Consider the following 27203-nt stretch of genomic DNA (forward strand, 5'->3'; position numbering starts at 1 on the left):
TTTCTGACCACTTATAAAATGTGTTCAATGTGCTGCCCATTGTTTTGGATTGTCAATGCAGCCCTCTTCTCCCACTCTTCACACACTGATAGCAACACCGCAGGAGAAATGCTAGCACAGGCTTCCAGTATCCGTAGTTTCTGGTGCTGCATATCTCGTATCTTCACAGCATAGACAATTGCCTTCAGATGACCCCAAAGATAAAAGTCTAACGGGGTCAGATCGGGAGACCTTGGGGGCCATTCAACTGGCCCACGACGACCAATCCACTTTCCAGGAAACTGTTCATCTAGGAAAGCTCGGACCTGACACCCATAATGTGGTGGTCCACCATCTTGTTGGAAAAACTCAGGGAACGTGCCAGCTTCAGTGCATAGTGAGGGAAACACATCATCATGTAGCAATTTTGCATATCCAGTGGCCTATATAATGATGTAGGTCTCCCGATCTGACCCCCTTAGACTTTTATCTTTGGGGTCATCTGAAGGCAATTGTCTATGCTGTGAAGATACGAGATGTGCAGCACCTGAAACTACGTATACTGGAATCCTGTGCTAGCATTTCTCCTGCGGTGTTGCTATCAGTGTGTGAAGAGTGGGAGAAGAGGGTTGTATTGACAATCCAACACAATGGGCAGCACATTGAACACATTTTATAAGTGGTCAGAAACTTGGAAATAACTCATGAAAGAATAAAGTTACGTTAAAACCAAGCACATCATTGTTTTTGTGAAATTCCCAATAAGTTTGATGTGTCACATGACACTCTTCCTATTGAAAAAACAAAAGTTGGATTCCAAATGGCGGACTTCAAAATGGCCGCCATGGTCACCACCCATCTTGAAAAGTTTCCCTCCTCACATATACTAATGTGCCACAAACAGGAAGTTAATATCACCAACCATTCCCATTTTGTTAAGGTGTATCCATATAAATGGCCCACCCTGTAGAATGGTAGGAGAATATCACTGGAGGCAGTGCATGTACAGGGTCACAGCTTTGTTAGAAGTGCATGCTGTTGGTGTAGTCAGGGAACTAGAACTGGCAGCCTCTGGATGTCTATATTGCTGTGCAGTTCACTGTTCTTCCTACTTAACCTTTGTCACTCTGCATCATATTATCTGTTCTGTCTTCTGTGTCCCCCCCCCCCTGTCTGGCCATAGTCTACTGTCATTCTACTAGACTCCTTAGGTCTCAGCAGCGGGCCCCCCGCGATCAGACCGGAATACCCCTTTAAGGCCCCTTTACATAGGACGATTATCATTGTATGATGTGTAGAGGAGCCAGATAACAGCCGATATACTAGCAAACTTTTGTTCATTTGATAATCCCATTAGTCATACACCCATAGAAATCATTGCACATCTTCCCATGTTAACCAGGCATGTGCTTCCCAAAAAAAGGATCTAGTGATTGTTTGTGCAGCCAGTCACTTCCAGCAATTACCCATGTAAATGATCTTTTCCTTTTAACAATCACTTATATATAGTCAATCAGTGTAATATGTAAAAGGACCCTAATACCATGCATTGCTTGCAACATCTTCCTTTTGAGGTTGCTAAAACTTGTGCCTCCAAGTCCTCCGGACTGATCACTTTTGTTTCCTCTCTCTGTTGATGACTTTCTGAATACATAAACAGATAAATTGCAGTAATTGACAGTGTAGTTTGTCTGATGTGTGAGGATTTAGTGTAAATGGAAATAGGTTTAGCAGAATATCCAGATTTCTTGGACATAAATCACAGTGGTGATAATTCTGGGTTCAGAATTCATTAACGTAGTGCATCCATATTGTAAAAAATAAAAATAAAAAAAAGGGATAGTGCAGTGTACTACCTTCGGGCCATTAAAGTGAATGTGCCTTGGGGGTGGGGGTTGATAAGCGCTCTGCTACTCTCTACACCTGACTCCCCCCATGCTTTGGCTTCACGGAAGGGGGTGGGCCAGGGAGTGAAAATTGATGAGGCAGGGAAGCTGGAGCGCAATAAAGATAACTTTATCAAAGAACATAAGTCTGCACCCACGCTGCAAAAAACAGTGAGTGACCCTTCATATTAAAGCTGTTCATCCGCACTATAACCCAGTATACTAGGTTTAGTGCGGGTGAATAGCTGTCAGATTGTCTTTAATATGTTGTGTTATATTTGTAGTTGAATTGTCTATTGCTATTAATTTGATTTGTTCTCCATTTTAAATCAGGTAGAAGATCTTATTGATATTAAAGTTGAAATTGTAGAAAGTGAAGAAGAAACATATATGATGTGTGATCAAGAGTTTGAAGAGGAGGAAATTCCTACAGATATCAGCACTGGTAATATAAGACACTAGACTCACATATTCAGGCTTTCATAAAATGACATAATATAGATATTCTAAGTTTTCCATATGAACAAAGAGTTTTCTGTAAAATGGTTTTCTGAGCGTTTTAAAAATATAGAGTAATACTTATGAGTCTGAATGTACACTATTTTTAAAGTGCCACTTCATCAAAAATAGTAGTTTGTTTTTTTGTTTGTTTTTCTACTGCCTGGCATGGGCGTTCAACATCTTCCCTACTCCTTCTCTTACTAGATGGAGCCAGTTTAAGGCTGGGTTCACATAACGTTTTATGCAATACGGGACTGCATAAAAGCTAAAACCGGGCGCTCCCGTATCCCTGCCGTATGCGGCCTGTTTGTAATTTATTTCAATGAGCCGCCCGGAGGGAAGCACGGTGGACCACGGTTTTAGGTCCGGTGGGAAACCCCATATGGGGCAAAAATGAGATGACCGGAGTCAGCGCTTCACTCATTACATACGGGCGACATATGGCAGGGATACGGGAGCGCCCGGTTTTAGCACCCCACAGCCCTATGCGGTCCAGTATTACATAAAACGTGATGTGAACCCAGCCTCACAATAGCTGCCCTGGGTTTGCTACTTGTTAGTGTGATTGTCCAATTCACACACTGATTGCTGTCTGGTCCAGAAGTCACTTTCCCTATACATCTCTGAGACTTGTTGAGCGTCTCATAGAGGTGCATAAGGAAAGTTACTGTATTTGGTATTGTGGAATTAATGCCACTTGTTAAGTGAAGAAGGAGGGTGACTGTTTAATTGTTAAATCTTACCACTAGGAAAACTTTTGTTTACCATTTTTGGATTGTGGATACCTTTAAAAAAATCACTGTATCTGTAAATGCCATCATTTACAAAAAGAAGTAAAGGAAATTACTGTATGTGAGCCCAAACAGAATATGACTGTTTAGCTGTCGATTTGTTAAAGTGTGCCTCTGATTATGCTCTGGCAGCAGGATATCTGTTTAAATTCTCCTGACAACTTCATAGGCTGAGATTAAAGAGAGACTAAAGAGATCAATGCAAATCAATGGGAACTACTCCAAATCCGTGTTCTGATCGCTTTAGTCTGGCACAAGTCTCAGGCTACAGCCTTTCCAAGAGAATTTCATTGGATATTCTGTGGCTGGGCCATGAACGGAGGTATGCCCTAAGTTTGTAAAACATTGTTCTGTCCCCTATTGTTTTGAGCAGTCAGGTATGACACTCTGAAGTCTCCTAGGATGTGTCCATTCGATACCATACTAAAAGACCTCAGAGTGTCATACCTGATTAATTGGAGTAAAGTAGAATAAGTGTTTTTATGCAGATGTCAGTTTCAGTTTGGGGTTCACATACTGTAGTTCTGGTAAATACTATTTACAATACAATTTACTTGCGTTTCAAAATTGTAGCATAAGGACAGTGATTGTACTGATAGAAATGTCTATCATTTACATGGATTCATTTTCAAACCGCCAATCATTTATGGGACATTACTATGTGTAAACAGGCCTCAAGCTAAAATTGTACAGTAATACATTTCCTTTTTTTCCCAGCAAATAACACAGAGTGCTCAGCAGGATTGTCACAAGATAGCACAATCGAACATAATATTAACATAAATCAAGCTTCTTTAAGAGAAAACTCCATAACTGTAATACCACAAAGACCTCTTGGGACACCACATCCTTTACCTGATGCCCGTAATAATCGGGAAGTGTCTACAGAGAAGTCACATGCTGTTACACAAAGAACAGGCCCGCAGTTTATATGTTCTGAATGTGGAAAATGTTTTACACGTTCCAATCTTTTTAAATATGAGTCAGCTCATACAGGACAGATACATTTTTTATGTAATACCTGCGACAAATCCGTAGTACAAAAAGCACGTCTTGGGGAACAGCTTATTCGAACAGTTGGCAAACCATTTTCTTGTTCTACATGCGGAAAGTGTTTTGCTCTAAAGGCCATTCTTTTTAGACATCAAAAAATTCACTCTTCTGAAAGACCGCTTACCTGTGAAGAATGTGGTAAATCGTTTCCTTATAAATCAAGTCTTCTAGAACATCAGAGATTTCACACGGGTCTGAAGCCGTATTCCTGTGCAGAATGTGGGAAGTCATTTACTAGAAAACGTGTTCTTGTTGAACATCAGCTAATTCACACAGGGGAAAAGCCATTCCCATGTTTGGAGTGTGGTAAATTTTATGCACGTAAAAGTCAGCTTGAGATACATCAAAGAAGTCACACAGGGGAAAGACCGTTTACATGCCAGGAATGTGGAAAATGTTTTACTCAGAGATCACATCTTGTCAAACATCAAAGAATTCATAAAGGAGAGAAGCCATTTTTATGTTTGGAATGTGGAAAATGGTTTACTAAGAAATCAAATCTTGTTGAACATCAGAAAATACACACAGGGCAGAATCTTTTTTCATGTCCAGAATGTGCAAAATGTTTTACTAGAAAATCCGTTCTTGCTGATCATCAGAGAATTCATTCAGGAGAGAAGCCGTTTACATGTGTAGACTGTGGAAAATGTTTTAACCAGAAGTCCGCTCTTGTTAGGCATCAGAAAATACACACAAAGGAGAAGTCCTATTCATGTTTGGAATGTGGGCAGTGTTTTACGTGTAAAATTCAGCTTAAAATACATAAGAGATTGCACACAGGAGAAAAGGTGTTCACCTGTTTGGAATGTGAGAGATGTTTCATTCATCAGTCTGATCTTGTAAGACATGTGAGAACTCACACAGGAGAGAAGATGTCTTCTTATTCAGACCATGTTAAACCAGAAGATAATTTTGATATTATTGAAAGCAGCAACAAAGAGGGGACTTCATTTTCATGTTAACAATGTTATAGATGTATTGCCCAGAAAGCTAATCTAAGTACCTATTTCTAGTCCAAAATTTGGAAAACGGTTTACACTTAAATCCAAGACACCAAAGGACTCTCTCACAGGTGAGAAATCATTTTATTACAAGGGTGCATTCACACAAGCGTATATTGTTTCGAACTCGTAGCATGTTTCCAGCTGTTAGTTTAAAAGGCGGGCTCTCTGCCAGCTGTCCTCAGCAGATTTTCTGCTGCAGAATTTCTGCTGATAAAAATCCACTGCAGACCCTATTGATTTAATGGGGTCTGCAGTGGATTTTGCACAGCAGTGCATTTTCTGCAGCGGAGATTCTACTGCCGGAAATTTGCCGCGGAGGGCCCCTTTCAAACTGTCTGTGAATTTCAAACAAAAAACGCCCTTGTGAATGAGCCCTTAGAGGAGTTTTTTGGCTGGATATTTTCTTTTTTTGAAAAAAGCATTCAGACTGGTTAAAAATAAAACATACAAGTCCTGGGTCCACACTTCTTTGTGCCTCTCTTATCACACAAGAAATGTCTGCTCAACCAATCTTTATTTAAAATCTATATTTATTTTATTTTTTAATTTTTTGTTAACTCATTCTGACTCTCTGAAAAAAAAATGATGCTGCAAAAAAAACTAAACATTTAAAAACTGTGCTAGTTAAACATCAGAAAAGTCCAAAGAATACACAAGCCAGTGCAGTTCTTCAATTTTCAGCTCTGGGTATATTACAGCTCAAAGCATTTTATATTCCACTGTGGGTATGAGAGAAGGAGAAAGGGCACTCTATTTTCATAGCCATGAAGGTAAGTAAGGTCACATTGAGCCTTGAGTTTTTTTTCTCCATTTTTAGGAATTAGTAGTCTTAAGACATTCTCTGGTACGATGAGACCTTAGGACCTGACAGTTTATGTGAAGTTCAAACTTCATACTGAACTTTCTTTTAAAGTAATATCCATTGTATACAGATTTTCTTTGGCAGTTTAACATTTCTCGTTCGCTCTTCATTGGGGGACACCTAACTGATGGGTATATGCTCCAGCCACTAGGAGGCGCTGACACTAGGAAAAAGAAAAGTCGGCTCCTCCCTGGCAGGATATACCCGCCCACCTGCAGTGAGGTAATCAGTTTTAGCTAGTGTCAGTTAGGAGGTAGACACACAGGTCTGGAGCTCTCCAGACCTGGGCTTTTATTTATTTTTTGTAGTAAGGGCTGTTTAGTCAGGTTCTTTACTCCTTTTTGTTTCCCTTTTTCAGGTGGGGGTTCAGGAGCATGGCACCTACCTGTTCCCCCATATGCGGCTAAGGGGCACGGGACATAAAATACAAATGCACCATTAACCCCTTCCCGCCAACGGCCAGCGCCTGGGGTTGCACCGTGGGTCCAGGTCCCCCTATTTTCCCTGCTCGTCTTGGGCTGTAGCAGCATGACGTGATGCAGGTAACTAAAATGCTGGCTGAAGACGTCTCTAGGTGAGCATGTGAAGATAGGTGAGTATGGGTCATAGGTGAGTATGTTCTCTTAGCGGCGGCTCCCACTCCCAGCACAGGATTTAAGGGGTTAATATCCTTATTGGGGTCGGGTCTCCCTAGTAGCCTCTCATTTAGTTTTATGTCTCGGGCAGCCACTGACCTTAGCGGTGGCTCCCTGTACTTATTTCCCACTGTCACGGCTCTCCTTATCGGGGCGCGGTGCCGCCCGGCGGGAGCCGTAATGGCGGCGGATAACTCCGCCCCTCTTCTTCCCTTCCTCAGAGCGGGATTCTGAGGGTCAACGGCTGACCCTCTCCCTGCTCTGGCAGCGCTACCTTAGGAGCGCTCGACAGGGAGGGATAGGTGTATCTTCTACGGAGCTTAGCTCCGCCCCTCTCCACCCCGCAGCTGTGTGAGGGGTCTGATGGAGTGTTCCGTGGTCTATTTTGGTCCCATACCAGTAAGCCGGACAGTGTTCTGCATGGTTGCTTGCACCGCCTGTCGTACATCAAACGGCGGATATATCTGCGGCTGGAGTTCTGTTGCCCCACTGCGGTGCGAGATACCGAGGGAATGACTCTACGATGGACCCATACCAGTAAGCCGGACAGTTTTCTGCATGGTTCCGATACCCCACTGCTGGTGCGGTATATGGAGATCTGACCCGATGTGTCTTCAGCACCCATACCAGTAAGCCAGACATTTGTCTGCATGGTTTCCTCTGCCATTTGACACTCTTGTCTTGGCTGAGGTGTCTGTGGAGGTAGTTCCGATACCCCACTGCCTTGTGCGGTATATGGAGGACTGCTCCGATGTGTCTTAAGGACCCTAAGGCTCGTTACGAAGTCTTCTATGGACCCCTTCCAGTAACCCAGACAGTAGTCTGCATGGTTTCCTACATCTCCGGTCACACAATTCTCGGCTGCTGCATCTGCGACTAGAGTTCCGTTTCCTCACTACTGTTGGTGTGTATGGTTGTCTTCCGTGGATCCGCACCAGTAGGCCAGACAGTGGTCTGCATAGTTGACTACACCGCCTGTCATAAATCACACGGCTGATGTGTCTGTGGCTGGTGTTCCAGTCCCACTCTACTGAGTGAGGTACCGATGGGATGAATAGTTGTCGTCGGTGTGTCCCTGCCTGTAAGCCTGTCCGTGGTCTGCTGGTTGCTTACGCCGCCTGTCATACCTCAGATGGTTGGTGTATCTGCATCTGGGGTTCTGGTCCCTCACTGCCCAGTGAAGAGACGGTGGTATGCTTGGTTGTCTTCTAGGGGTGTGAATCGCCCAGAATTTGGCGATACGATTCGAATCGCGATACCAGTGTGGAGATTCGATATATCCCGATATATCGCGATACCGTCTAGGTGACGATACATCGCCCACCTGGGAGCATTCATAGATCCCAATAGACGCCGCTGTCAGCTTTGACAGCGGCGATCTAGTAGTCCGGTGCTCACTTTTCTCATTTTATCCCGTCCGGGCTGCAAAATAAAAGAAAACGCTCTTTATCTTACCTGCCAACGCGCCCCCGGAGCTCCGGTACAGGTGTTCGATCCCCGGGCTGTACTCTTCTTACTTCCTGTTAGCCCGTCACATGGAGCTTCAGCCTATCACCAGCAGAGGCGGGACATCGCTGCGGCCAGTGATAGGCTGAAGCTCCGTGTGACGTGCCGGGCTAAAAGGAAGTAAGAAGAGTACAACCCGGGGACCGAACACCTGTACCGGAGCTCCGGGGGCTCGTTGGCAGGTAAGATAAAGTGCATTTTCTTTTATTTTGCAGCCCGGACGGGATAACATGAGAAAAGTGTTCACCGGAGTACTCCTTTAATAGACAGCCGCGGCATGCTGGCTATTAGCGGCGGCCCCCGGCTACTGAAATCAGCCGGGGGTCGCATAGTACGGAGCGGGCACGAGTCGGAGCCCGCTCCATACACCCAGAGCGACGCCGTGTCAGATCCGGCCTGCCCGGCTCCACAAATGTGGAACTTTTATCTCCTGATGCCCAGGACATGCTGTTCCGGGCGTCAGGAGATAAAAATTCCACATCGCTAAAAGAATCGATTCAAAAATATTTTTAATCGATTCAGTATCGGCAAATGAAAAAATCGCGATTATCGCGAGAATCGATTTTTTTTTCTTACATCCCTATTGACTTCTGTGTATCCATGCCGGCTAGCCAGATAGTGATCTGCAGGCTTTCCTACACCAGGTGGGGTGCCGATGGGATGCATTGTTATCTTGGACCCTTGCCAGTAAGCCAATCTTTCGTCTGCTTGGTGGTCTACACCTCCTGTCCTACATCAACCAGCTGTTGTCTCTGCTTCTGCAGTTTCGGTACCTCGCTATTGTGGGTGACGTCCGACGGAGTGTTCCATTATCCTCCCTGGACCATGCCAGGGAGCCAGCCGGTGGTCTGTGTAGTTGCCTGCCCCGACTGTCATACATCATGCGTCTGATGTATCTGAGGCTGGGGTTCTGGTAGGGTCTGCAAGGTTTCCTGCGCCACTTGTTACACATCACATCACCGTTGTATCTGCGACTGGTTTTCCAAAACCTCACTACTGGGTGAGGTTCCTGCTGGGATGACTCGCTGGCCCCTAGGGACTTATACCGGAAAGCCAGACAGTTGTCTGCATTTTTTCTTCTGCCGACTATCTCACGGCAGATGTTTTTTTGCGGCTAGTGTTCCAGTACCCCACTCTGGTGCTTGGTATGCATGGAACTGACCCAGCACTTCCCACGGACACTATGCGGGATGTCAGGGATGCATTACTCAGTTTCTCTGCTTCTATCTCTCTCTCCCCAAGGGGCGAGGTTTCTTGGTCTCCCCGCCCGTCCACTTTTGTCGTAGGTGCGCAGTCATCTCCAGTCAGGCTGTTCCCCTTCCCTACGCTCTGGGGGGGGGGGTTCCTTGCTCAGCCAGACAGCTGTGTTGGGTCATCTACCATGCATTGTCGCCCTGTAGATGGTAGTTCACCACTACCATGGTAGTTTTCGTGGGAGTCTCTCCGATTTGCCCCATGTGCCTTGTACACTGCACCACCTACTGGTTTAATGGGTGGCCTGCTTGGCAGGTCCCTCTCTGCATGCCTGCTACTCTGTTTACGGGCCGGTATCTCTCCACACCGTGCATCATCGTGTGCGGGACCAGACGTGGCCATGGTCTTTTTTGCCCTATGGCCAGACTATATCTGCTTGGTGTTCCAATCCTCCTGGTCGCCTCCCACATTCGGCTGCCACTGCAGCTGTGGTCCAGTCTCTCTCTTCCAGGTGCAGTCCCGCTGAGTGTGTGCATGTGGGTTCTTAGGTCTCCCTTTTTTCCTGTAGGTCACACTGTGTCGGCCTTTTTTCCTGCTCCACATCCATTCTTCCTCTCCTGAGTCTGCGACTGCAGCCTGGGTGTCTAGCACCTTTAGGAGATGGGGTGCGGATTTTTTGTTTTTTGTCTGTGGATTCCGGGGCCTTTCTTTGCAGCAACAGCAGTGCCACTTGTTCTCCTTTCTTAGGTGCCACTCTTGGTCTGCTGTGGATATTTCACAGTGTCTGCGGTCTTGTCCGCCGCTGTTGTCGTGGGGTCCTCATGTTTGTGTTCCTACATATGCTAGGACCGTTTCGTAGGTGTAGAGCCACCTTTCTTTGCTCGGTGAGTGCGCCCCGGTGCTGCTGTATCCATAGGCGGTTGAGCTCCTCTGTTCTGACATGGGGCCTGCTGGGGTGCCTGTCGGCTCAGCCCCTCCCTGTACTTCCGGGTGTTCTTTTCCAGGGTTTCTGTCCGGGTGACTCGGGTGCCTCCTCATCACTATCTGGATTGACCCTCAACGGGTCTTGTATTTTTTTTGACCAGCTACGGTGGCGGGGCTACGATCCCTCCTGGATCGCACGGTGGCTCCTCCAGGCACCGAACCTTGCTGATGGTTCCGTGATTGGACATTTGTAGCGGCTGGCCCCTGACTCCTCAGTGATCCTTTGGTCGGGGCGGTATTCCTGTTCTGCTCTCCTTCCCTTATTTCTGGAAGTTTTTTTTTGCAGGAGAGTTTTTTTCGCGGGCATCTGGTTCCCTTTTTCCTGGGTTTTCTTGTCTCTCTATTTGACCCAGGTGCCTTGGGTCTCTACAGAGGATGGACCTTTCCCTTGGTGTTCTGGTCCTTCTACTTGGATGGGAGATCTTACAGGAACTCATTGTTCTGGGCCTCGTATGTCTCCGATCTGGGGACTCATCCATAGACCTTGCGGGCATGCGAGTTCAGTCTTGGACTGTCTCCTTTTTGCTGATTTTAGTTTTTTTCCACCCTAGGGGACTGCTTTGGTACGTCCCATCAGTTAGGTGTCCCCCAATGAAGAGCGAACGAGAAAAGGAGATTTTTTTTGTACTCACCGTAAAATCTTTCTCGTATCCTTCATTGGGGGACACCGCACCCACCCATTTCTTCTCTTCCAGTTCTTGGGTTTTTTCCGGGATTCCTTTCTAGGGTCCTTCGGACGTATTTCCTCTTGGGCTTCTACTGCTTTGTGACAAAACTGATTACCTCACTGCAGGTGGGCTGGCATATCCTGCCAGAGAGGAGCCAACTTTTCTTTTTCTAGTGTCAGCACCTCCTAGTGGCTGGAGCATATACCCATCAGTTAGGTGTCCCCCAATGAAGGCTATGAGAGAGATTTTACGGTGAGTACAAAAAAAATCTCCTTTTCTACTGTTACCTATGGAGAAACTAAGCTAACATGATAGCTGGGATTTTAAGGTATAATCATGGAAATGTCAAAAAAAAGGTGATGGTGTTGGTGTGAGGAGACACCTGAATCTGACTTTTTGGGATAGATTACTTCCTCTTCAACAAAAGTAAAAGCTATGTACAGAATACAGATGTTTTTTTAAAGACAATGTGCATCAATTTCTCCTGTATCCTGAGATGTTCTGAAATGTAACTGTAACTATGTAACTAAATTTTCTTAGTTACATTTTTTATGTGTAATATTTTATATTTAACCTGTCATGTGTTATTATTAGCTGTGGACTTCTTAGCATTGTGGTAACCCTAGAGTGATTGAAAGTAAATTAAACGGAATTGTCTAAATGAGTTTACCTTATATATGTGTTGGGAAAGGTCAGATATGAAAGGCTATTTAATGACCATAAGAACTATTGAGATTATGTGAGCTAATATTTTAATTTACAACATTTATAAATGTGTCTGTAAAATCTGTACATACATTCCCAACAGTGGTAGAGATAAGTGGTAGAGGTGGACACTACAATGTGAAAAATCAAACAGGAAAAAAATAAAATGGTAGAAACATATATTAAAATATTGTGTTGTAAACTGTTGTGCTTTGTCACAGGCAACTCTAAATCCTTAGCATAGCTTTTCATGGATAGGATGTATAAACAATGGACATAGGCTATCTCCACATCCATGAAACTCAAGATGGCTGTTGATGTGATTCATCCATGCTCAACCCACCTAGCTTAAAAACACTGCTGAATAAAGGGCCATTGATGCAGGTACGAGCTGTTGTAAACATGAAAGGGGTATTCCAGGTTTTTTTTTTTTTTGACTATGCTACAGGGGCTGTAAAGTTAGTGTAGTTCATAATATAGTGTCTGTACCTGTGTGTGACGGTTTTCTCACAATTCTTCTGTGATTTTCACTCCAATATTTATTTTTACCAGCATACAAAATGAGTGTTGTCTCAGATTTTTCCCAGCGTGCAATGCGGCCAAGACCTGACTCACTAGTCAGCTGATGACAGAGAACCTGTCTGCTTCAATGGGTGGAGGGATCAATCTTCAACTAATGCAACAGCTGTAGGCCCCCTGATTGAAAACCGCAGGTCTTTTGAATGGATGCAACTCCTTTATGTTTCAATGGGTGGGGTGGCTGATGTGTGGGAGGGAGGAAAATGGAATTGTGGGATTTGTAGTCAAAAAAAGAAAAGTCAAACAGGAAATACCAGTTCACAAAAAGCTAGCCACAGTATTATGGTAATCTCACAACATAGCCATTTAGCCCCAAGACAAGCGCAAATCCTTCCTAAGCATGTCCATTACGGCCTGCCAGGTTCATACTAAAATCGCCTTATGGTGGATAACCCCTTTAATAAGACTGTAGCACTCGTATGAGTGTAGTGGCCCCATCTTCTTGGGTGCCAGAAGTCAGACTTCGGTCAATGTAATATTCATGAGCTATCCTTAGGATAAGCCTCCCATTTTTTAAGGCTGGGTAACACTTTTATTATTAGCCTACCATCTGACCCTTGCTAAAGGAACAAGAGCTAATTGGTTAAGGGTGCATGCAAACCACGTTTTCACTCTACGGTACCGGATCTGGCGGGGGGGGGGGGGGGAGGGGAAAACCGTGCACTCCCGTACCCCAGCCGGACCAACACCCTAATCCATTGTCTTTAATGAGCCAACTGAAGTCACCGTTTTACTCCGGTCAGCTCATTTTTGAGCAGTGTCCGGTTTTCTGACCAGACCTCAAAACGTACTATACTACATTTTGAGGATACGGTCAAAAATGAACCGACCAGAGTAAAACGGAGTATACTACGTTTTGAGGTCCGGTCAGAAAACCGGATACGGGTCAAAAATGAGCCAACCGGAGTAAAACAGTGACTGCGGTCGGCTGATTAAAGTCAATGGATTAGGGTGTAGGTCCGGCTGGGGTACGGGAGCGCACAGTTTTCCCCTCCCCCGCCAGATCCGGCACCCGTAGAGTGAAAACGTGGTGTGCATACAAACTAAGACTGATTTACACACATCCAGATTTTTCTTTGAGACCCAATTAGAAAATATACTCCATATACCATTTTATTCACCTTCAAAGTACATGGCTTTTGTGTTGCTAGAAGGATGAAGATAATCTGGGTGACAAACAAGGCCTACCTAGCAGTACATGTAAATCCCTTCATTTTCTGATTTGGCGTGGGACTAAACTAAGTAGCAAAGTCTAAGGGCCCAGTGGTATTTAACCTTTAACTGCTGTATAGATATCTGGATTTTAACTGCAGAGAACCCCCAGGTTACTACCCACAGAGTAGTCTCCGACAGCAACATCTGATACATCCAAGTGTACTTGTGTAGCAGTAGACTAGTCGATTAGGCAGTTTGGCAGGTCATTGGGGTAGACAGGTTGGGTTCTGAGATTATAAAGCTTTTGCAATACAGGAAAATACAGTAGGTCGGGACAGGCAGCAGATATCGTATGTCAAATTTTGTGAAGTTGCGAAATTTTGCGGGTTGCGAAGGCCTACAAGCCACAGTGTCTCCCATCATGGCCAACTCAATCTCCAGACCTGAACCCCATTGACAACCTATGGAATTTGATCAAGAGGAAGATAGACGGTCACAAGCCATCATACAAATCTAATAGAATTTTTGTGCCAGGAGTTGCATAAAGTCACCCAACAGCAATGTGACAGACTGGTGGACAGCATGCCAAGATTAAAGGGAATCTGTCATCAGCGTCACCCGCACTAACCTGTTGGTACAGGCTGGTAGAACGGTGACACTGATTATAAAAATACTTGCCTATCCCTGATCTATAATCCTGTTTTTCTGTTATCTTTCTTATTCTGGTGGCAGGCCAGAGCCCTCATACATCCCTATGTACAGAAAAATAAAATAAAAAGTCTGAAAAGGATAATTTTATGTATACTAATTTTATTTTAAAACGTTTGCCTTTTTAAAGTAGTACAATAACTGAAAAATCGTATTGATCCACAGAATAAAGAGAAATTGTCATTTTTACCATACAGTTCACTGTGTAAAAACAAAAAAAGTAGCAAAACGATGGTTTTCTTATCAATTTCCCCCACAAATAAAATATTTTTGTTTTGCGGTACATTTTAAATGAAAGGTTTCATTACAAGGTACTATTGATCCTGTTTCAAGGGCCTTCATTTTTTTATTCCAAAATAACATATTTTTGGTCGCTTTTTATATCATGAAAAAATTTATAAAAAGCGATCAAAAAGTCCGATCAATGCAAAAATGATACCGCTAAAAACTTCAGATCATGGCGCAAAAAATGAGCCCTCATACCGCCCCATACGCAGAAAAATAAAAAAGGTATAGGGGTCAGAAGATGACAATTTTAAACATATACATTTTTCTGCATGTAGTTATGATTTTTTCCAGAAGTACGGCAAAATCAAACCTATATAAGCAGGGTATCATTTTAATCGTATGGACCTACAGAATAAAGATAAGGTGTCATATTTAACGAAAAATATACTGCGTAGAAATGGAAGCCCCCAAAATTTACAAAATGGCGTTTTTTCTTCTATTTTGTCGCACAATGATTTTTTTTTTTCCGTTTTGCCGTAGATTTTTGGGTAAAATGACTGATGTCACTGCAAAGTAGAATTGGTGGCGCAAAAAATAAGCCATCATATGGATTTTTAGGTGCAAAATTGAAAGGGTTATGTTTTTAAAAGGTGAGGAGGAAAAAATGACAGTGCAAAAACGGAAAAACCCCCGGTCCTTAAGGGGTTAAAAGTGGCCTTCTATGTGGGTGGTCTTTTTAAAAACGTGTAGAAGTAAAAATAAAGAATCGGGAGGCAGCATCCCGTGTGTTACCCTCGCAAGGTGGGGGATTCTAGGAATAAAGGAAGTAAACACACCCAGGGTTTGGTCTGGGTGGCCACTCACCTTAGAGAAAAGAAAATGCACATATCACCCTTAGTTCCGGGGGACCATAGATTTCAGAGGAAGCTGCTCAGCCTAGGGGTGGTCACTGGAAGGGGGCAACCCAACCCGTCCGTATGGATGTCAGAAAGAAAAAAAAAGAAGAAAACCACCGTATCCAGGCGCTGCTTCGTCCACCAATAATCCTAAAATGCAGGATTTTAAATAAAGATGTAGATTTTATTGCAAATCAATATATAAAAATGTTTTTTGTTGTTTTATTTATATATATATCTTTATTTTTAAAATACTGCATCTGGATTATTGGTGGACGAAGCAGCGTCTGGATACGGTGGTTTTTCCTCTTTTTTCTTTCTGGCATTTTCTAAAAGCATGACCACTATGTATAATGTATGGTGGTCCAAAAATCCATCACATAAAATCTGGTCTGAAGAAGTGGGTGGTCTTTTCAAAGAGGTGGTCTTTTCTAAAGACTTTAATATAAATGTGATTCCCTAATTTACATTTACTACCTGAATCTCCCCCCCCCCATTTTGCTGTTTATCAAGTCATGCTTGACAAACAGATTTGCAAATTACTTCAATGAACAAAATCTTAATCCTTCCCGTACTTATCAGCTGCTGTTATTATCCATAAGAAGTTATTTTCTTTTTGAAATTCCTTTCAGTCTGACCACAGTGCTCTCTGCTGACACCTCTGTCCATGTCAAGAACTGTACAGAGCAGGAGAGGTTTTCTATGGGGATTTGCTCCTACTCTGGACAGTTCCTAAAATGGACAGAGGTGTCAGCAGAGAGCACTGTGGTCAGACAGAAAGGAAATTGAAAAAGAAAAGAACTTCCTGTGGATCATAACAGCAGCTCATAAATGCTGGAAGGATTAAGATTTTTTTTAATAGAAGTAATTTACAAATCTGTTTAACTTTCTGGCACCAGTTGATTTAAACAAAAATGTTTCCAGTGGAGTACCCCTTTAAATCTCCACACACCAGAAATGGAGAGAACTTACCCCTTTTGCCTAGGTGACAGGCCTCTCACCAGGCAATTCAGAATACCTTTACCTACCTCTAGGGATATGCACAGACATTGTGGGGGGCAGGTCCTTAAGTGCACTTTTTCCAGTGGCGTAACAATAAATTTGGGGGCCTCTTGTAAGAAATACTGAGAGGTCCCCTAAGCTCCTCCCTCACCAGGTATGCAACGCTCATACCAATATACCCCACACTTATGACCTGCCAACAGCCGTATTGTCCCCCTCCCCACATGTTGTTACCCCCTACACAAACTCTCATCCCCCCTTTACACAGCCAAAGTTACATTAATCCTTAAGGACACAGCCCATTTTGGCTTTAACCCATTAACTACACATGACGTAAATGTATGTCCTTGTGCCCTGGTCCTTAATGCACCAGGACATACATTTATGTCCTGTATATGATGCGAGCACTAGACCCGTGCTCACTATCAGCAGCCAGGGACCCACCGGTAATGGCGGACATCAGCAATCACGCCGATGTCCACAATTAACCCCTCACACAATTAACCCCTCAGATGCCGCTATCAATACAGATGGGTGATCGGATCGCCTGTGGCACTGTCACGGGTATCTGATCATCCAAAATGGCGGACGGCGGTCCCTTCACGTGCCTTCGTCCATCTCCCAGGGTCTTCTACTCTGGTCTAAGAGCGAACAGACCAGAGCCGAAGGTCGCCGATAATACTGATCAGTGTGTGGTGTCCCGGTACAGGACCTGGTCCTGTCCCTTTGTCTAAAGTTCCCTCAGCCAGAGTCCCTCCATGTCAATAGGGCTCTCCTGTAGGGCTATCCCCTAGTTGCCTCATATAAATGGTATTTAATGTATAAATATAATATTTAATGTATAAATATATATATATATTTAACCCCTTAAGGACCATGGATGTACGCGTACGTCTAAGCACCCTAGTAGTTAAGGACCAAGGACGTACGCATACGTCTGTGGGAATTTCGGTCCCTGACGCGCGCCGGGCAGAGACCGAACCGGGGTGACTGCTGATATCGATCAGCAGTCACCCCACGCAAATGCCCAGGGGTGGTTATCAGACCCCCCCATGTAGGCGATCGCCGCAAATCGCAAGTGAATTCACACTTGCGATTTGCGGCTATTCCGGATCATATGGGTCTATGGTGACCAGGTGACCGGGAAAATAAGGGGGATCAGGGTTGTCCAAGACACCAGGGGTGCCACTCCTCCTATCCCTGCTATTTGTCGTATAGAAGCGACGACCAATAGCAGATAGGGGGCGGGGGGTGTAACTTTCGTTTTCCCTTTTCTGCCCACCCACAATAGGTGGGGCAGAATGGGGAAACCGAGGAGGACCGGCGCCAAAGTCCACTTACCCTGCGGGCGAGGCTGCGGGCGACGATCGCTGTCGGAGATCGGCGGGCGGTGATGTCATGCAGCTGGATCCTACGGAAGCCGGTGAGTTGCCTAGAAACATCTGGAGGGCTACAGTTTGAAACCACTATACTCTATACCAGGGGTACTCAACTACTCTTAGTAGGGGTCCGCTTATCCAGGTCTGTCATCCAGTGCCCCTGGTATAATAGTGCCACACACTGTGCCCCTGGTATAATACTGACACACACTGTGCCCTAATACTGACACACACTGTGCCCCTGGTATAATACTGTCACACACTGTGCCCCTGGTATAATACTGCCACACACTGTGCCCCTGGTATAATACTGCCACACACTGTGCCCCTGGTATAATACTGCCACACACTGTGCCCCTGGTATTATACTGCCACACACTGTGCCCCTGGTATAATACTGCCACACACTGTGCCCCTGGTATTATACTGCCAAACACTGTGCCCCTGGTATAATACTGCCACACACTGTGCCCCTGGTATAATACTGCCACACACTGTGCCCCTGGTATAATACTGCCACACACTGTGCCCATGATATAATACTGCCACACACTGTGACTAGAGATGAGCGAACTTTTCAAAAATTCGATTCGGCCGATTCGCCGAATTTTCCGGAAAAGTTTCGATCCGAATTTATTTGCGGCGAATCGATGTTAAAAAAGGCTATTTCTAGCCTACATACAGCCTCTATAGGGTTATAGAACACTTTGCTGTGTCGTAAAACGCATATGGAGTGTGCTGGGCTAGTGAAATAATATTGTTATTCAGAATAACATGCAGATTACTGGCATCGCTCTTAGAATCACTGCCGCACAGCAGCACAATGAAAGAGCCTGGTGGTGGCATCAGTGTCAGGAGACCATATAGTGACTGAATGACATAGCGTGGCAAGAGGAGACCATTTAGTGGCTGAATGGCACAGCGTGGAGTTGGCTGATGCACTAGTACACTACACACCAGGGCTTCACAATCCTCCCAAAAAAACAACACAATATATGACATTTTTGACAAAGATTTCTCATTGGTAGCACCCGCTATCCAAAAGTTTGAAATTTCCAGACCCAGGCCCCACCTCTGCAGCATCAGTAACCCATATATTGCCTGTAGGAAACAGACTGGAGTTGGCTGATGCACCAGTACACACCAGGGCTTCACAAACCCCCCCCCCCCCCCTCCAAAATCAACACAATGAGAAATTTTTGTCAAAGATTTCTCATTGGTAGCACCCGCTATCCAAAAATTTGAAATTTCCAGAACCAGGCCCCACCCCTGGGGCATCAGGAACCCATATATTGCCTGCATGACACAGCCTGGAGTTGGCTTATGCAAGAGTACACACCAGGGCTTCACAATCCCCCCCCCCCCCCCCCAAAAAAAAACAACACAATATATGACATTTTTGTCAAAGATTTCTCATTGGTAACACCCGCTGTCCAAAAATTTTGAAATTTCCAGAACCAGGCCCCACCCCTGCGGCATTAGTAACCCATATATTGCCTGCGTGACACAGCCTGGAGTTGGCTGATGAAAGAGTACACACCAGGGCTTCACAATCCCCCCCCCCCCCCCCCCCCCCAAAAAAAAAAAAACAACACAATATATTACATTTTTGTCAAAGATTTCTCATTGGTAGCACCCGCTATCCAAAAATTTGAAATTTCAAGACCCAGGCCCCACCTCTGCGGCATCAGGAACCCATTTATTGCCTGAAGGACAAAGCCTGGAGTTGGCTGACGCACCAGTACACACAGGGCTTCACAATCCGCCCCAAAATCAACAAAATTGTATAAATATTTTTTTTTAATTTACAACTTTGTTTAAGCACAAGCGCATATCCAACATTTCAGAAGACTCTATAAGGCAGGACGGTGGACCACCCAAAGACTTTCCTCTCAAAAATAATGAATTGTTGATTTTTTTTTTTTAAATTGAAATTCCTAGACCCAGGCCCAACCTCAGCTGCATCAGTAACCCATAGATTGCCTGAAAGACACAGCCTGGAGTTGGCTGATGCACGAGTACACACCCCAAAAAAACGCAAATTTTTTTGTCTGACAAAATACCTTTTTGTTAAAACAAGCGCATATACAGCAGTTCAGAAGACTCTATAATGCAGGACGGTGGACCACCCAAAGACATTCTTATATAATATAATAAACCACACAATATGTAAAAATTTTTTAAATAATTGAAATTCCAAGACCAAGGCCCCACCTCTGCTGCATCAGTAACCCATATATTGCCTAACGGACACAGACTGGAGTTGACTGATGCACGAGTACACACTACACACCCGTCACCCGGGCTTCACAATCCACCCCAAAAAAACACAATTTTTTTCCGAAATTGTCTGACAAAATACCTTTTTGTTAAAACAAGCGCATATACAGCAGTTCAGAAGACTCTATAATGCAGGACGGTGGACCACCCAAAGACATTCTTCTATAATATAATAAACCACACAATATGTAAAAAATTTTTAAATAATTGAAATTCCAAGACCAAGGCCCCACCTCTGCTGCATCAGTAACCCATATATTGCCTAACGGACACAGACTGGAGTTGACTGATGCACGAGTACACACTACACACCCGTCACCCGGGCTTCACAATCCACCCCAAAAAAACGCAATTTTTTTCCGAAATTGTCTGACAAAATACCTTTTTGTTAAAACAAGCGCATATACAGCAGTTCAGAAGACTCTATAATGCAGGACGGTGGACCACCCAAAGACATTCTTATATAATATAATAAACCACACAATATGTTCAAATTTTTTTAAATAATTGAAATTCCAAGACCAAGGCCCCACCTCTGCTGCTTCAGTAAGCCATATATTGCCAAACGGACACAGACTGGAGTTGACTTATGCACGAGTACACACACTACATACCCGTCACCCGGGCTTCACAATCCACCCCAAAAAAACGCAAAATTTTATTGAAATTGTCTGACAAAATACCTTTTTTTTTAAAAAAAACAAGTGCATATACAGCAGTTCAGAAGACTCTATAATGCAGGATGGTGGACCACCCAAAGACATTCTTCTCAAAAGTAATAAACCACACAATGTTTGAAATTTGGTTAAAAAAATTATTACATGTGTGTACGTTCATCTGTCTCCAAAAAATCAGATGGCAAAAGGATTCTATTCGCCAAAAATGATTAAGCAGAGTTAATCCCTCTCCATCTATTTTTTTTTTTTTCATTAAAAAATCACACGCAACAAGCGTTCCGTTGTGTAACGGTTAGCATTCTGCAAAATTCTATTTTATTACTGATAAAATTACCAGTAGATTTAACAATAACACTACCCAAGAGTGTTTAATTACCCCATACATTGCAACAGGAGCAGTCAGGAGTAGGCCTCAGCAGTACCCAAGAGGCTTTAATAACCCCTTACCTTGCCCGATCAATTGCGAGATCGAGCAATAACAGGTGTGTTATGGCCTCAGATGTCCTGGGCCGCACTAGCGCTCCACTGAAAGGATTAGCGTCTCTCTATCTTTCAAGGACAGGTGCGTGTTGCACGCTGAAACCAGTTCGTGATAGGGATCTGTGATTGCAATTATTTTATCTTAAAACGAGGAATTACCAGTAAGTGAGGGTCATAAGCTGGCGTTTATTAAGTCCCTGCCCTTTGTACACACCGCCCGTCGCTATAAGCGATTGGATAAGTTAGTGAGTTGGTTAGTGAGGTCCTCAGATCGGCATAGGCGGGGTAGGAGAAGGCCCTGGCAGAGCACCGAGAATTTAACCATCGTTTGTTGAAATTTGCATTAAGCATGTATTTAGCTACTGCTAAACATCCAAAAATTTAAGGCCCAAGGCCAGAGGCACCAGCGAGGCAAGTAGTTCCTGAAAGACACAGAATGAGTCTGGAGCATGCATTTGCAATACCCAAGAGGTTTTCATAACCCCTTACATTTAAAGATCAATGAGGGGCATTTACTAATCTTTTACTATGTAGTCTGGTTTTTACCCTGTTTTTTTCTACTTCATTTTTGACTATGTGCGACAAATTTACTAAATTGTTGCACGGCATTAATAAATTTGGCACACATAGGCAAAAGTGGGAAATTTACTTCATGTAGTAGAAAAAATAGTCTGTTCCTTTTTCCTGCTGTCTGAATAGGTTTGGCTGCCAGGTTTCCTTCTGGATCTTTTGTTTTTGAGTTTTTTTTTTTTAGCTTTTTCACCACATCTAAATAATTCAATAACTACAGTGGTCCCTCAAGTTACAATATTAATTGGTTCCAGGAAAACCATTGTAAGTTGAAACCATTGTATGTTGAGACCATAACTCTATGGAAACGTGGTAATTGGTTCTAAAGGCACCAAAATGTCATCCAAAAATAGGAAAAAGTGACAAAGAAAAATAGGTAGATAACTAATGTAGATAAAGCAAATCCTTACATATAAAAGTAATAAAGATCTGCTGGGAGCTGTAATCACTGTCTATGTCAGTGTTTCCCAAGCAGGGAGCCTCCAGCAGTTGCAAAACTATAACTCCCAGCATGCCTGGACAGCCAAAGGCTGTCCGGGCATGCTGGGAGTTGTAGTTTTGCAAAAGATGGGGCCACCCTGATTGGGAAACACTGGTCTATGTAGAGGACAGGAGCGTCTTCAGGGGTCCTGTACAGTACAGGCAATGTCCCAAACAAGTAATGGAGTCGCCCTCACCTGGTGTCCAAAAGAGCAGCTAACCCTGATACAGGTAAAGAGTACAGAACATGTAATACCAGACACCAGTCAGTGCATACACTTCAGTAATACAGGGGTTTTACCAGTGAATGCCCATTTTGATTGGTTGGTTCTTCCAGCCATTGACACGTTTCACAGATCTGGACTGTCTGTAGCATTGTATGTTGAGTCTGGTTTCAACTTACGATGGTCCAGAAAAGACCATTGTATGTTGAAACTATTGTATGTTGAGGCCATTGTAAGTTGAGGGATCACTGTAAATTGTAGTCATGGCTCAGAAGTGGTAAACGGTGTTTAGTGTGTGTGTGTGTGTGTTTATTACATTTTTTTAACACAGTTTTTTTCTCCCTAAATGTACTTACACTTTTATTTTTTTTTGGTTACTTCTTCTACAGATCTGTGTATCCTGTGGACTCCTTCGAATTCGGTGGACTACTTCGACGACCAGCGTTTTTCTTTGCTTGATATTAATAAAATGGTTAACGAGGGCTTGTGGGGGAGTGTTTTTTTGTAATAAATTTTTTTTTTAAACCTGTTGTGTTTTTTTTTATTTTACTTTACTAGACAGGCTTAGTAGTGGAAGCTGTCTTATAGACTGAGTCCATTACTAAGCCGGGCTTAGCGTTAGCCACAAAAACAGCTAGCGCTAACCCCCAATTATTACCCCGGTACCCAACACCACAGGGGTGCCGGGAAGAGCCGGTACCAACAGGCCCGGAGCGTCAAAAATGGCGCTCCTGGGCCTAGGCGGTAACAGGCTGGCGTTATTTAGGCTGGGGAGGGCCAGTAACAATGGTCCTCGCCCACCCTGGTAACGTCAGGCTGTTACTGTTTGGTTGGTATTTGGCTGAGAATAAAAATAGGGGGGACCCTATGCGTTTTTTAAATATATTTAATTATTTATTTTTAAAAAAACCGCATAGGGTCCCCCCTATTTTCATTCTCAGCCAAATACCAACCAAACAGTAACAGCCTGACGTTCCCAGGGTGGGCGAGGACCATTGTTACTGGCGCTCCCCAGCCTAAATAACGCCAGCCTGTTACCGCCTAGGCCCAGGAGCGCCATTTTTGACGCTCCAGGCCTGTTGGTACCGGCTCTTCCCGGCACCCCTGTGGCGTTGGGTACCGGGGTAATAATAGGGGGTTAGCGCTAGCTGTTTTTGTGGCTAGCGCTAAGCCCAGGTTAGTAATGGACTCTGTCTATAAGACAGCTTCCACTACTAAGCCTGTCTAGTAAAGTAAGAAAAAACACAACAGGTTTTAAAAAATTTTTATTACAAAAAACACTCCCCCACAAGCCCTCGTTAACCATTTTATTAAAATCAAACAAAGAAAAATGCTGGTCATCGAAGTAATCCACCGAATCCGAAGGAGTCCACAGGATACACGGATCTGAAATGAGAAGAAAACAAAAAAAATGGGTTAGTACATTTATGATCACCTGCTCACACATCTCCCGCCCCGCACGACTACAACTGCCAGCATGCCCTTACAGTAAGGACATGCTGGGAGTTGTAGTTGTGTGGTGCAGGAGATGTGTGGGCAAGTGACAAGCTTGTCCCCTGCCCCCAGCTTCAGGACTACAACTCCCAGCATGCCCTTACAGTAAGGTGGGGCGGAGGCCGGGCACAGTGTTTCCCAACCTGGGACTTGTAGTTTTGCAACATCTGGAGGCACCCTGGTTGGGAAACACTGATTTAGGCCAGTGTTTCCCAACCAGGGTGCCTCCAGATGATGCAAAACTACAAGCCCCAGCATGCCTGGACAGTCAAAGGCTGTCTAGGCATGCTGGGAGTTGTAGTTTTGCAACATCTGGAGGCAACCTGGCTGGGAAACACTGTTTTAGGCCAGTGTTTCCCAACCAGGTTGCCTACAGATGTTGCAAGACTACAACTCCCAGCATGCCTGGGCAGCCTTTGACTGTCCAGGCATGCTGGGGCTTGTAGTCTTGCAACATCTGTAGGCAACCTGGTTGGGAAACACTGTTTTAGGCCAGTGTTTCCCAGCCAGGATGCCTCCAGATGTTGCAAAACTACAACTCCCAGCATGCCTGGACAGCCAAAGGCTGTCCAGGCATGCTGGGAGTTGTAGTCTTGCAACATTTGGAGGCACACTGGTTGGGAAGCTTGCGCAACTTACCGGCTTCCGTAGGATCCAGCGCTGCACGACACTGCCGCGCGACGATCTCCGTCAGCGATCGTCGCTGGAGCCTCGGAAGGGTAAGTGAACGTCTTCGCCGGTCCCCTTCAGCTGTTTAGTTTTGCAACAGCTGGAGGACTACAGTTTACAGACCACAAACCAGTGGTCTGCAAACTGTGGCCCTCCAGCTGTTGCAAAACTACAACTCCCAGCATGCCTGGACAGCCAATGGCTGTCTAGGCATGCTGGGAGTTGTAGTCTTGCAACATCTGGAGGCACCCTGGTTGGGAAACACTGTTTTAGGCCAGTGTTTCCCAACAAGGGTGCCTCCAGCTGTTGCAAAACTACAACTCCCAGCATGCCTGGACAGCCAAAGGGTGTCCAGGCATGCTGGGAGTTGTAGTCTTGCAACATTTGGAGGCACACTGGTTGGGAAGCTTGGGCAACTTACCGGCTTCCGTAGGATCCAGCGCTGCACGACACTGCCGCGCGACGATCTCCGTCAGCGATCGTCGCTGGAGCCTCGGACGGGTAAGTGAATGTTTTCGCCGGTCCCCTTCAGCTGTTTAGTTTTGCAACAGCTGGAGGACTACAGTTTACAGACCACACACCAGTGGTCTGCAAACTGTGGCCCTCCAGCTGTTGCAAAACTACAACACCCAGCATGCCCTGACAGCCAAAGCCTATGGCTCTCAGGGCAGGAGCCCGGGCTGACATTACAGTGCAGCCGCCCGGGCTCCTCATACGGTCTCCCCGCTACCCCCCTTGTCTCCCGCCCGGGCTCCTCATACGGCCTCCCCGCTACCCCCCCTTGTCTCCCGCCCGGGCTCCTCATACGGCCTACCCGCTACCCCCCCCCTTGTCTCCCGCCCGCGCCGCTCAGCTCCCGCTGCTACAAGACTACAACTCCCAGCGTGTCCTCACTGTAAGGGCATGCTGGGACTTGTAGTCCTGCAACAGCAGACAGATGGGAGTTGTGTGGCGCTGGCAGGTGAGAGGGGGGGATATAAATCACTGTAGTGTCCCGGTAGCGCAGTGAGGGTAGCGGGGAGAAAGTATGTCGGAGCCCGGGCGGCAGTAGCTTTTCCTGCTCCATGTTGGAGCTGGAGTAAATTTAGTCATTTTTTACGGCCGTTGCGACAGTTTATTGTGCAACTGCGACTGTCTCAGTTAATAAATTCCTGACCACTGCAAGTAAAAACTGAAAACTTGCGTAAATTAAGCGGGAATTTTTTTTTTTACTTTCTAGCTCTTGCTAGAGAAAGTCGCACAATTTATAGGGTAGGCGCAATTGCGACAATTTTGTGCCAAAAATAGTCAGAAAAAAATGACTAAACCCCTTAGTAAATGCCCCTCAATGTTTACATTTGCATTAAGCATGTATTTAGCTACTGCTAAACTTCAAAAAATTATAGGCCCAAGGCCTGAGGCACCAGGGAGGCAAGTAGTTTGGGAAAGACACAGAATGAGTCTGGAGCAGTCATTCGCAGTACCCAAGAGGATTTCATAACCCCTTACATTTAAAGATCAATGTTGACATTTGCATTAAGCATGTATTTAGCTACTGCTAAACTTCAAAAAATTATAGGCCCAAAGCCAGAAGCTTCAGTTTTCCCCATATTAGGAGCATAGTTGTCCCCCAGATTAGGCAGCATAGATGTCCCCCAGATTAGGACCATAGTTGTCCCCCAGATTAGGAGCATGCTTGTCCCTCAGATTAGGCAGCATAGATGTCCCCCAGATTAGGCAGCATAGTTGTCCCCCAATCAGCGCGGGCCGGTCAGAGCCAATCAAAGGGCCATATGTGTCAAGCGGGCCGTACAATCCCCAGGTCTGCCCCAGAGGGTTTCATAACCAACCACAATAGAGAAAATGTTGTTGTAGGAGCATAGTCAATCTACTCAGACCCATCTGTCATTGGTGGCTGGAAATCCTGGCTGATCCATCCCTGATTCATCTTGACAAACGTCAGTCTCTCCACATTTTTAGTGGACAGACGAGTTCGCCTTGGGGTGACTATGGCCCCGGCCGCACTAAACACCCGCTCTGATGGCACACTACTGGCCGGGCAGGACAGCTTTTCCAGGGCAAACTCCGCTAGTTGCGGCCATAAATCGAGTTTGGCTGCCCAGAAGTCCAGCGGATCTTCAACGGTTGTTGGCAGGGTCATGTCGAGGTAAGCCATCCCCTGCTGGTTCAGGTCCTGCTCCATGTCCACCTGCTGCTGATGAGTAGCTTCACTATGCGGCTGAAGGAAGCTACTCATCAGCGACTGTAGACTCAGGCTGCTGCTAATTGAGCCGGTACTGCTCCTGCCACCCCTCCCCTCCCCAGCAGCTGTGGCAGTGGAAGGTGAGCGCAGAGGGCCCCCCGAGTCAAACCTGCGAGTGGATGGACCATGTAGCCAATAGGCATCGGCCAACCGACTTCGTAGAAGCTCCCTGAAGTAGGTCAGTTTGTCCTCCCTCTCAGTGGGTGTAAAAAAGGCCCCCATTCTGGGCTGGTAGCGAGGGTCTAATAAGGTGGAGATCCAGAAGTCATCGCGCTGACGAATTTTGACAATTCGGGGGTCACTACGCAAGCAACTCAGCATGCATCGTGCCATTTGTGACAGTGACTCACTGGGACTACCTGCCTCCATCTC

The 27203-nt window shown here is 45.1% G+C and overlaps 2 protein-coding genes across 8 annotated transcripts in view; one reads left to right on the forward strand and one right to left on the reverse strand.

Moving 5' to 3' along the window:
• The window catches only part of LOC130282875 (zinc finger protein 436-like), a 35429-nt gene extending 23324 nt beyond the window's left edge, over positions 1-12105 (forward strand). For 5 of the 7 annotated variants that reach the window (XM_056531762.1, XM_056531763.1, XM_056531764.1 and 2 more), the window contains exons 9-10: positions 2199-2310; positions 3875-8047. In XM_056531762.1, coding sequence (XP_056387737.1) covers positions 2199-2310; positions 3875-5172 — 1410 coding nt within the window. In that variant the 3' untranslated portion in view covers positions 5173-8047. Of the gene's footprint in view, positions 1-2198; positions 2311-3874; positions 8049-11989 lie in introns of those variants that run through there. The other 2 variants (XR_008846543.1, XM_056531765.1) reach the window with 2 other exon arrangements.
• LOC130282872 (oocyte zinc finger protein XlCOF6-like) overlaps positions 1-27203 on the reverse strand; it is a 114609-nt gene that overhangs the window by 78901 nt on the left and 8505 nt on the right. The gene's annotated exons all lie outside the window — the stretch shown is intronic.

This window comes from Hyla sarda, chromosome 7 (genome assembly GCF_029499605.1).
Source record: "Hyla sarda isolate aHylSar1 chromosome 7, aHylSar1.hap1, whole genome shotgun sequence".
Classification (NCBI taxonomy): domain Eukaryota; kingdom Metazoa; phylum Chordata; class Amphibia; order Anura; family Hylidae; genus Hyla; species Hyla sarda.